Source organism: Myotis myotis, unplaced genomic scaffold (assembly GCF_014108235.1).
Source record: "Myotis myotis isolate mMyoMyo1 unplaced genomic scaffold, mMyoMyo1.p scaffold_m19_p_5, whole genome shotgun sequence".
NCBI classification, from domain to species: Eukaryota; Metazoa; Chordata; class Mammalia; order Chiroptera; family Vespertilionidae; genus Myotis; species Myotis myotis.
The window spans coordinates 108,241,129-108,253,049 of record NW_023416357.1 but is presented as its reverse complement, the minus strand read 5'-3'; the positions used below and the strand labels follow the sequence as shown (position 1 = coordinate 108,253,049).

At 57.8% G+C, this 11,921-nt stretch overlaps 1 protein-coding gene across 1 annotated transcript in view; it reads left to right on the top strand.

The window, feature by feature from the left end:
- Window positions 1-1,700: 1,700 nt before the first annotated feature.
- Window positions 1,701-11,921, top strand: part of HS3ST2 (heparan sulfate-glucosamine 3-sulfotransferase 2) — an 86,434-nt gene continuing 76,213 nt past the window's right edge. The window contains exon 1 of the mRNA XM_036309632.1: window positions 1,701-2,545. Within this exon, the coding sequence (XP_036165525.1) occupies window positions 2,094-2,545 (452 nt within the window). The 5' untranslated portion in view covers window positions 1,701-2,093. The remainder of the gene's footprint in view (window positions 2,546-11,921) is intronic.

Sequence of the window (11,921 nt, the reverse complement as noted above, 5' to 3'; positions counted from 1 at the left end):
ACTAATGAGTTTGCCAACCACTGATCTAGACAAATTAGTTCAGCTCTAGGATGGAATTACATGAGGAATGGTCAAAGGAAGTTAGGGAACTGCAAAGCACTGTAACATAGAACTTGAATCTTGGAGTCAGACTGCCTGGGCTTAATCCCCGCTGTCAGTTACTGAGGATGTGTTCATTAAGCCTTGATCTCACTGTCTGTACGTGAGGTTGGCACCCTCTCCCTTTGGAGAGAAGGGAGGTAATGCATGTCATGTGGTGTGCACATCGCTGGCACAAAGCAAGCACTCCACAAATGTTAGCTATTGTGGGGATGAAGGAAGCACAGCGATGTGGGGACAATGGTAACAGCCTAATAGGCTGTGGTGAATATTAAATGAGTTAACACATGCCGAGGGCTCGAAACAAACCTGATAGCAATTATTATCTGCAATAGAGGGACTGACCTAAGGCTTCCATGGATGGGCCTGGTTTAGGGGCAAAATATACCCTGACAGGCTACGGTCCACAGAGCCTGATGAGAAGGATGCGCAGGAGTGTGTGTGTGGAGGGGGAGGGAGTGGGGGTGGTCACTCAGACATTCTATGGGGTACTCACTTGACCACCTGGGAAGGGTGGCTTGGCCTTGTCATGGACTGACACCTTAGCTGCTTTGTGGGCCTTGGTCCTGTAGGCCTGTTCTGATGACTTCTGAAGAGGGTTGGCCACTCAAGTTCGCTCTGGTCATGGCCACTGAGGATTGCCTGGGGGCAGTCACAGGAATCATTCCAAGTGGAGCTGCTCCGAAGTCCTCCCCCCGCTCCTCTCCCCCTCTCCTCCGCCCTGGGCCCCTGCGGGAGGAAGCCCATAGTGCCCTGGACCTCAGGGACCTCTGGGAGCCCAGACAGCGCCCGGGAGCAGTCCGCCGCTAGGGGGCGACCGCTAAGAGCCAGCCCGCCCGCGCGGAGTCCGCTCCTTTGGGGTTCGCGCACCCCCACGCCCAGCGAGAGGTGGAGTGACAGTGGGGTGGGGGCGCACGCTCCATGGGTGTGAGACGGGTGTGAGTCAGCGCGTGGGGGGAGGGGGCGAAGGAGCTCCCTGAATAGTCGCGGAATCACACTCCCGCGCCGCGCCTCCACGCATCCCGTCTAGAGCCTGTGTCCCCGTCTCGCGCGTGTCCCCATCCTGCGTGTGTTCCCGCGAACGGCACGGTGTCTGAGTGCAAGCTCTGAGTCTGTCTGGTGAGGTGGGGGGAGGGAGGAGGGCAGTGTCCCTGTGTGTGTGTCTATGCCCAGGTGAGGGGGTTTCTCCCTCCCCGCTCCACGTGGGTGTGGGGGTGTGTCCCGGTGTGTCCCGGTACGTGCGCGCGTGTCCCCGCGGTGGGACCGCTCAGCGGGGCAGAGCGCCTGCGTCCGCCCGGCGTGTCTGGGTCCGGCTGCTGGCGCCATCTCGACCCGGGCTCCCACCCGGCGTCGGGAGGCCAGCGCGTGGGGTGTCCAGCTCCTGACCGAGCGAATGCCTCCACCCCCTACCCCCTCGCCGGCCAGGGCGCCCTAGGGCGCGGCCTGCGTGGGCCGGGCCGGGTGTGTGTCCGGGGCGGGACGCAGGATGGGGCGGGCCGGGTCCCCGGGCGGGGCGCGGGCTCGGGGGACCGCGCGGCTGACGTCAGGCGGCTCCTTAAATAGAGCCGGCAGCGCCGCTCGCCTTTCCGAGGAGCCGGAGCGCGGCCGCGCGAGCGCCCCCGAGCGGCCGCCGCCACCGCACGGCCGCGCCGCCGCCGGGTCGGGGATGGGGCTGCGGGCGCCGGGTGCGCTCCCAACCCTTCGCGTCGAAGGGCCGAGCAGCGCCGGGAGTCGCCCCGCCGCCGGGAGCCCCGCCGCCTAGGACGGGGCGATGTGGGAGGCGCCTCTGCCGGCGCCCCCAGGAGCGACCACCCCCGGGCCCCCGGGCACGGGGCGCGCCCCGCCGGCAGCGCCGGGAAAGGACGGCCGCCCCACGGCTGACCCGCGTGGCCCAGGCGGCGCCGCCCGAGCCCTCTAGGCGGCCGCGGGGCCCCGGGAGCTCGCCGCCAGCGCCCCCTCGGAAGCCATGCCCCCCGGCGCGCGCCCAGGGAGCCATGGCCTTTAGGGTCCCGGGCCGCGCGGGGCCACCTCAGCCGCGGAGGGCGCGCCGGCTGCTCTTCGCCTTCACGCTCTCGCTCTCCTGCACTTACCTGTGCTACAGCCTCCTGTGCTGCTGCGACGACCTGGGCCGGAGTCGCCTCCTCCGCGCGCCCCGCTGCCCCCGCGGCCCCCGCGCGGACGTCCCGAAAGTTGTCCCGGGGCCCCGCCCCTGCGACCCCCCGGGGCCGCCGCCCCGCGCGCCCGCCCCGCGCCCCGCGCCCGCCAACCTCTCGGGCTCCCCGAGGCCGGGCACCAAGCGGCTGCCCCAGGCCCTGATTGTGGGCGTGAAGAAGGGCGGCACGCGCGCCGTGCTGGAGTTCATCCGCGTGCACCCGGACGTGCGGGCCTTGGGCACCGAGCCCCACTTCTTCGACAGGAACTACGGGCGCGGGCTGGACTGGTACAGGTAAGGGGGCCGCCCCGAGCGCGCCTGCTCCCCACCCGCTTCATGCTCGGAGCCACCCCTGCGTTTTCTCTCCCCGTCACCGGCTGGTCGTGTGGGCTCAGGCTGACACGCGTGGGGTTACCCAGAACTTCGGATTCTTTGGACACGCGGTTTCTTGAATGGCAAAGGCCGTTGTCACTGCAGGGAAGGGAGGGCTCTAGCCGATTCAGGGCGGGCAGCGGGCGACTCCCTGCCCAGCCTTTGGGATGGAGCATGGTGCCCAGGGAAGGGCAGGGAGGACGCCTCCACAGCCTCCCCTGGCCTCCGCCCTGAGAAGGATGGAAAGTAGAACAGGAGGACCTTGGCGACAGGGCTCTGTGCTTCGGGAGGTCCCCACAGTTCCAACCGGATGAGCGAGGGCACCCAAGGTGCCGGAGGAGGAGGTTCCCTTCTGCAGGTTCACGTCCAGCCCCAGGTTTTGCTGTGTTAGCTGGGCTCAGACCCGTCCCTCTGACCCCGAGTTCCTGGTTGTAGCCAGGGAAAGGATGCCTGGATCTGAGGCTTGGCTCTCACTTAGCTTGAGCAAATCCCTAAAACACTTTGAGCCTTGGTGTTCTCATCCATCACACGGCACAGAAGCAGCCTGTGCCCTGGCTGGCCCCAGGCCTTCCTACTGCTTTATCACGCCAACTAGGTGACGCTTCTAGACCAGCCGCCAAGATAGGGAGTTTGGGATACTGTTAGCACTCAGATGAAGATTGGCCAGGGTTGTAGGAGCAGCCAGTCCACTCCTCCGCTGGCTGCAGTGCTGAGGGTGAGAGTCACCCAGGTTGGTAGGTCTGGGGGCAGCCTGAAGCTTCTGGAAGGTGGCAGCTGCCACTGTCCATGTACCTCCCAAGCCCTGTACGGTGCTGAGGTGTGGGCCTGGCCCATGTGTTGGCTGATCGGGGTATCCTGGGGAAGATATAATGTATAGGTTCCCCATAACACATGGCTCCCACACTTCCCCACATTCCCCTGACCCCCTGTAGACTTTCTAGAAAGGTCTTCCTAGGATTGGAACTGGGGAAGGTAACTGCACAGTAGCTGAGGCTAATTTTTAAAATTTGTATAAAAATAAACCCATTAGGAATTAGGAAGTCCTAAGTATACTGGGCAAAGGACAACTTTATTAGAAGGACCCCACTAGGCTCATAAAGGGGCCCTGGATTGCAAGAAGCGGGGCAAGGGGCTGACATCCATCTTTGCCGGTTAGCCTTCAATGGCCATGGTTGTGGGAGCAAGGGTGGCACACGTGCCATGCTCGGGAGACAGGCAGGCATGTAGTCTGTCTGTCCCCTGCAGAGCCCAGAGGGATAGCTGGCCTGGGGGTGGCCCAATGCCATTATGTTGGCTCGGTGGCATAGGGTGGCCCAGAAAGGCTGGTCTGGTGCTTTCCAAGCCGTGACCCACAGGTACCCATCTGGGCATCTGAGGCGAGCAGGGACAGCGCCGGAGCCCGGCCCCAGGCGGGGGACGCCAGTGCTTGCACCCGCAGAGCCCTGTGTGGGTCCGTCATGGCCACACTCTCCTGCACAGCAGGGTTTCCTCGGGGGAAAGGCTGGAGATCATTATGAAGCCCTTTGCCAATGGGAAGTGCTTTTTATGTGCAAAAATCACAACGTTCTGGGCATCTGGCCGTTAGATATTGTGTCCTCCAACAAACACCCGTGCCCTGCAGTCTCTGCCCTCTTCCCGCTCCCCCCAACGCCGCGCCTCAGGCTTCCTTCCCAGGCCCGTGTCTTTCAGGGATGGCTGCTTTTTATTTTTAACCTTGGCATGTGTGATTCTAAGCCAGCTTAGCTGTGAACCTTCGAGATGGGAGCCGTGCCTTTTTTTTTTCATATAGCACATTTGGATTCTGCTAAAATTCTCAGCTGAGTCTTGGTAGGTTTTATTTAACATCAAGCACGCTGACAGCTCCATGTCTCAGGGCCTTACTTACCCTCCCTTCTCCCTTCATATTTCTAAAAGAACAATTAGCCTGGGGGTCTGCTTGTGAATTGCCATCTATGCTCAGGTAATACCATTTGGATGCTGTTTCCATAATTTCCAGAGCATTTCTGTGTGTTTTACCCTTTATTATCACTCAAGTAATAAGCATTAATTGAGGAAATGAAGGGGATTTCTGAGGTCCTTAAAAGCCCACGGTCCCACTTGATTCCTGAATTCCACAAGTTGAACGGCAGGGGACGTGATGCTCCTGCCAGCCTGCCGCCCCGACTGTTTCGCAGATGTGAGAACTGGAACCCCGGGAGGAGCATGTGGAACAGGGTCCCAGCAAACGGAAGCAGTTAGGACCAGCACCTGTGCATTCCAGCAGGTGCTCTAACCACGCTCCACACGCTGGCCACCAGGAAGCCAGGGTCCACTGGCAGACTTGCCCCGTGTGCCCTCTGTGGTGGACTGTTTCCTAAAAGTGGAGTTGCAGAGCTCTGGCAGTGGGTCTCATGTGACTTGTCCCTGCTAAGCCCCTGGGGATAAGTTCCTGGGGCCGGAGCCCAGATTGGATGGACAACGGGAAAATTAATAGCTTTACCCTCAACCCAAAGGAGAGACTTTGTGCTGTGGGCAGACAGAGGTAAACCAGGAGGTGACACGCAGTGCCTGAAGGTGGGTGACACAGCTAGAGGGGACACCATCGGCAGAGACCAGGAGACAATGTGCACCTTCCTTGCTCCCAGCCCGAGCTCTCTCTTGGGAACCAGCCCTAGTCAGGCCACCCAAGCAGAGCCCCGCCCTCAGCGGTGGTACCTCCCTTTAGGTATTTCCTGAGGTCCCCTCAGGGAAGCTCTCTCCTCCCCTATCCTTCTTGCCTGGTTCCCTTCTTTCAGTTTCCTTCCCAGCGAGGCAGCTGGGCCTGCAGGGTAGGGTCGGCTAGCTGCCTGCCTGATGGGCACAGTGAAACCACCCTGAGGAGGGACCAGGCCAGCACCTGCCAGAGGCTGGAGGTGGTCACCTGGATGCTGGGGCTGGAGGCAGTGACCTTTCTGCATCTCCGTGCGCTGGGCGGAGGAGGGCACCTGGTAACTCTCACAGGGGCTGTTTTGAAGAGTGAATGAAACACTGTGTGACAGTGCCTGGAACTCTGTGGTCCATGGAGATAAGGCAGAAGGTTACCACTGCTGCCACGATCACCTTATCCTTGCGCTACCCACACTGGGATCACCTCAGTACTATTAGTATCAAAAGGGTGGATTTCTGCTGGGCTGCTGTCACCAGATGGGCTGAGGAGTTAACTAATGGCTGGGAAAGTAGTTCCATGAGACAAGCAAGGGTCCTGGCCTTAAATTTTCCTTTCAGTTCTGCTTCAATTTTATTTTCATTTTTGCTCCCTCCCTTCGATAAAAAGCCACCTCACATTTCTAGTTGTCAGTTTGCTCCCCTTTAAAATGGGAATGCTGCCTGCCCTGCCTCACGGTCTTGTGAGAATCCGCAAGTCAGCCCATGTGGTAGCGCTCCCCGGTCTAAGGTCATGCTCAGGGTGCTCATTCGCCAGGGCTGGGAGTGAGGCTGCACAGTCAGGCTTTTCATCTTTTTCTTTTTTTTCAATTGATTTCAGAGAGGAAGGGAGCGGCAGAGAAAGATAGAAACATCAATGGTGAGAGAGAATCATTGATTGGCTGCCTCCTGCACCCCCCCTGCTGGGGATCGAGCCATGACCAGGAATCAAACCATGACCTTCTGGTTCATGGGTTGATGCTTAACCACTGAGCCACACCAGCCAGGCCAGCGTCTTCATCTTTTATAAAGAGATACGAGCTGTGCCTCATCCAGTAGGTTTTGGCGTCTTGGGGAGGCTGAGTTTTGTTGGTTTTCGGCGATGGGTGGGGAGCATTGTGAAGAGGAGGTGAGCCTCTCTAACACACTGGAATGCTGGCAAGAGCAGGGTAATCTGTGATCATTGACTGTGCTCCGGTGTCTGCATCGTGATAGATGAGCCCGTTCTGTAAATTTTAGACTCCAATCCACTGCGTATTTATTTGTTCACTGTGGATGGTGGTCTGGGACCGTGTGAGACAAGGAAGACAGTATTTGCCCCAGAGGCAATGTTTACATAAGAAAGAGAGTAAAAACACAGAATAAGGTCTATTGCTTTATCCAGCTCACTGCAGTCAAGAAATTAATCTTTAGGGACAAAATTTAGGAAGGAATAAAACCAAAGGCAGAGGCCAGGGAAATAGTTAATACAGAAGAATCTTTAACAAAGTGATCAAGACACAACACACACTTATCCACGCTTGTTGAGTGTGCACACACATGACACACACTTATCTATTCTATTGAGTGGGCACAGATGCCTGGGAGGGCACACTCACACACACACGACACACACTTATCTATTCTATTGAGTGGGCACAGATGCCTGGGAGGGCACACTCACACACACACGACACACACTTATCTATTCTGTTGAGTGGGCACAGATGCCTGGGAGGGCACACTCACACACACATGACACACACTTATCCACGCTGTTGAGTGGGCACAGATGCCTGGGCGGGCACACTCGCACACACACATGACACACACTTATCTATTCTGTTGAGTGGGCACAGATGCCTGGGAGGGCACACTCACACACACATGACACACACTTATCCATGCTGTTGAGTGGGCACAGATGCCTGGGCGGGCACACTCGCACACACACACGACACACACTTATCTATTCTGTTGAGTGGGCACAGATGCCTGGGAGGGCACACTCACACACACATGACACACACTTATCCACGCTGTTGAGTGGGCACAGATGCCTGGGAGGGCACACTCACACACACACGACACACACTTATCCACGCTGTTGAGTGTGCATAGATGCCTGGGAGGGCACACTCACACACACACGACACACACTTATCTATTCTGTTGAGTGGGCACAGATGCCTGGGAGGGCACACTCACACACACACACACATGACACACACGTATCTATTCTGTTGAGTGTGCACAGATGCCTGGGAGGGCACACTCACACACACACGACACACACTTATCCACGCTGTTGAGTGGGCACAGATGCCTGGGAGGGCACACTCACACACACACACATGACACACACTTATCTATTCTGTTGAGTGGCAGATGCCTGGGAGGGCACACTCACACACACAGGACACACACTTATCCAATCTGTTGAGTGTGCATAGATGCCTGGGAGGGCACACTCACACACACACGACACACACTTATCTACTCTGTTGAGTGGGCACAGATGCCTGGGAGGGCACACTCACACACACATGACACACACTTATCTATTCTGTTGAGTGGGCACAGATGCCTGGGAGGGCACACTCACACACACACGACACACACTTATCTATTCTGTTGAGTGGGCACAGATGCCTGGGAGGGCACACTCACACACACACGACACACACTTATCTATTCTGTTGAGTGGGCACAGATGCCTGGGAGGGCACACTCACACACACATGACACACACTTATCCACGCTGTTGAGTGGGCACAGATGCCTGGGCGGGCACACTCGCACACACACACGACACACACTTATCTATTCTGTTGAGTGGGCACAGATGCCTGGGAGGGCACACTCACACACACATGACACACACTTATCCACGCTGTTGAGTGGGCACAGATGCCTGGGCGGGCACACTCACACACACACACGACACACACTTATCTATTCTGTTGAGTGGGCACAGATGCCTGGGAGGGCACACTCACACACACATGACACACACTTATCCACGCTGTTGAGTGGGCACAGATGCCTGGGAGGGCACACTCACACACACACGACACACACTTATCCACGCTGTTGAGTGTGCATAGATGCCTGGGAGGGCACACTCACACACACACGACACACACTTATCTATTCTGTTGAGTGGGCACAGATGCCTGGGAGGGCACACTCACACACACACACACAAGACACACACGTATCTATTCTGTTGAGTGTGCACAGATGCCTGGGAGGGCACACTCACACACACACGACACACACTTATCCACGCTGTTGAGTGGGCACAGATGCCTGGGAGGGCACACTCACACACACACACATGACACACACTTATCTATTCTGTTGAGTGGCAGATGCCTGGGAGGGCACACTCACACACACATGACACACACTTATCCACGCTGTTGAGTGTGCATAGATGCCTGGGAGGGCACACTCACACACACACGACACACACTTATCTACTCTGTTGAGTGGGCACAGATGCCTGGGAGGGCACACTCACACACACATGACACACACTTATCTATTCTGTTGAGTGGGCACAGATGCCTGGGAGGGCACACTCACACACACACACACGACACACACTTATATATTCTGTTGAGTGGCAGATGCCTGGGAGGGCACACTCACACACACAAGACACACACTTATCAACGCTGTTGAGTGTGCATAGATGCCTGGGAGGGCACACTCACACACACACGACACACACTTATCTATTCTGTTGAGTGGGCACAGATGCCTGGGAGGGCACACTCACACACACACACGACACAAACTTATCTATTCTGTTGAGTGGGCACAGATGCCTGGGAGGGCACACTCACACACACACGACACACACTTATCCACGCTGTTGAGTGGGCACAGATGCCTGGGAGGGCACACTCACACACACACGACACACACTTATCCACGCTGTTGAGTGTGCATAGATGCCTGGGAGGGCACACTCACACACACACGACACACACTTATCTATTCTGTTGAGTGGGCACAGATGCCTGGGAGGGCACACTCACACACACACACATGACACACACTTATCTATTCTGTTGAGTGTGCACAGATGCCTGGGAGGGCACACTCACACACACATGACACACACTTATCTATTCTGTTGAGTGGGCACAGATGCCTGGGAGGGCACACTCACACACACACACATGACACACACTTATCCACGCTGTTGAGTGGCAGATGCCTGGGAGGGCACACTCACACACACATGACACACACTTATCCACGCTGTTGAGTGTGCATAGATGCCTGGGAGGGCACACTCACACACACACGACACACACTTATCTATTCTGTTGAGTGGGCACAGATGCCTGGGAGGGCACACTCACACACACATGACACACACTTATCTATTCTGTTGAGTGTGCACAGATGCCTGGGAGGGCACACTCACACACACACACACATGACACACACTTATATATTCTGTTGAGTGGCAGATGCCTGGGAGGGCACACTCACACACACATGACACACACTTATCAAAGCTGTTGAGTGTGCATAGATGCCTGGGAGGGCACACTCACACACACACGACACACACTTATCTATTCTGTTGAGTGGGCACAGAGGCCTGGGAGGGCACACTCACACACACACACATGACACACACTTATCCACGCTGTTGAGTGTGCATAGATGCCTGGGAGGGCACACACACACATGACACACACTCAACCATTCTGTTGAGTGTGCACAGATGCCTGGGAGGGCGCACTCACACACACATGGCACACACTTATCTATTCTGTTGAGTGGGCACAGAGGCCTGGGAGGGCACACTCACACACACACACATGACACACACTTATCCACGCTGTTGAGTGTGCATAGATGCCTGGGAGGGCTCACACACACATGACACACACTCAACCATTCTGTTGAGTGTGCACAGATGCCTGGGAGGGCGCACTCACACACACATGGCACACACTTATCTATTCTTTTGAGTGGGCACAGATGCCTGGGAGGGCACACTCACACACACGACACACACTTATCTATTCTGTTGAGTGTGCACAGATGCCTGGGAGGGCACACCCGCACACACATGACACACACTTATCCACGCTGTTGAGTGTGCACAGATGCCTGGGAGGGCGCACTCACACACACATGACACACACTTATCCACGCTGTTGAGTGTGCACAGATGCCTGGGAGGGCACCCCCGCACACACCATTACATGTCCGTGCAGACTCATCTCCGTAAGGAGTTGCGCAGCCTCGGTCCTGGAGGAGGTCGCACACACTGATTAAATGAACCCGCCGAGTCCATAAATCCCCACTCGCCTGGCAGCTCCTGTCACGGGAGGACGCTGACGATACAACAGTCCCTCCACCGCCCAGCTCTGGCCGGGCCCTGGGGGACATTGAGAGGGGCGAGCAGGACTGGCCTTTTGAAGAGCTGGCTTTGCTCCCTGGAGCGCAGAGGGACAGTGGAAAAAGTTGCAATGAAAATTTTTTAAAAGCATGGCTTTCCCCACAGCCCTCAGTGAAGGCTGTTAGGTTAAAATGCGAAAATATCACTTACCATGGATCTAAAATCATGGCCTCTCACATGTAACATCTGGCATTAGGATCTATCTATGATGGGCGGGGTCTCAGCTTCGGTGAGGTACCAGCTTCCGGAGGGTGGAATCCGCTCCCCAGAGCGCGGCTGCCCCGGAGACCGGCGATGCCTGGGGGGCGGGGACCCCCTCCTTGCTGGTCTCTGCAGCCAGCAGGGCCGCTTCTGGCCAAGGAGTGGGCCCTTTTTGGTGCTGATTGTCGCCGTGCCATCTCCCCGAAGGCGTCCGTCCTGAAGTGAGGGAGCGGGCGGCCTGACCCCCACCAGCAGGTGAGACCCGTGCGGGCATGTTCCTCAAGGCTGCCGGCCGCCCAGCTGCCTGCAGGCACCCCCGGGCCCTCCCGGTGTGCGGTCACTGCGTGCTCCCTGCACAGGCATGCGGGCGGCAGGATCACCCCTCCCGGTGAGAGCCCACACATCATTCCCGAGTGGCCGAGTGGGGGGGCCGGGGAGCACAGGGCTCTCTGTTGGGGGTCCCCTGAGGACCTGAGGGGCGGGGGGTGAGCGCGGGCTGAGTTGGGCTGGAGGGGTCTGAAAGGTCGCCCAGCCAGCCTACCACTGGGACTCACTGCCCTCCAGGGCTGGCTCCCCTGGGCGGGCTATGCATTGAGTTGTCAAACGCCCACATGGCAGGCTCAGCGCCAGCGGCTGCCAGGGCCCTGCCCTGCCGCTGTGTTCTCCTCAGGGCGGCGGCAGTGATGGGCTGAGTGCTTTGCGGTCCCGGGCAGCTTGGCGAGGTGGGAAAAAGCCACCAGCGAGTGGAAATAACAGCATTTCAGAGGTCACTGCTGCCTGTCAGCCCACAGCGGGGTGGCAGGGGAGGCTGGGTGCTTCCCCCAGGGCACAGGGCGCGAGGGGCGGTGGGGTTCCTGGCGCTGTCCATCTGGGGTTTCTTCTCCTCTGAAGTCAGAGGCCCTCTCCAGAGTAAGAGAACTGGGGTCTGTCCTGGGAGAGGCCAGCTGGGCTCTGGGCGTGGCATCACTCCCCTGCCCCTGACGGTGGGTTTTCCAGGCTTCAGAGGTCCTGGCACCGCCTTCC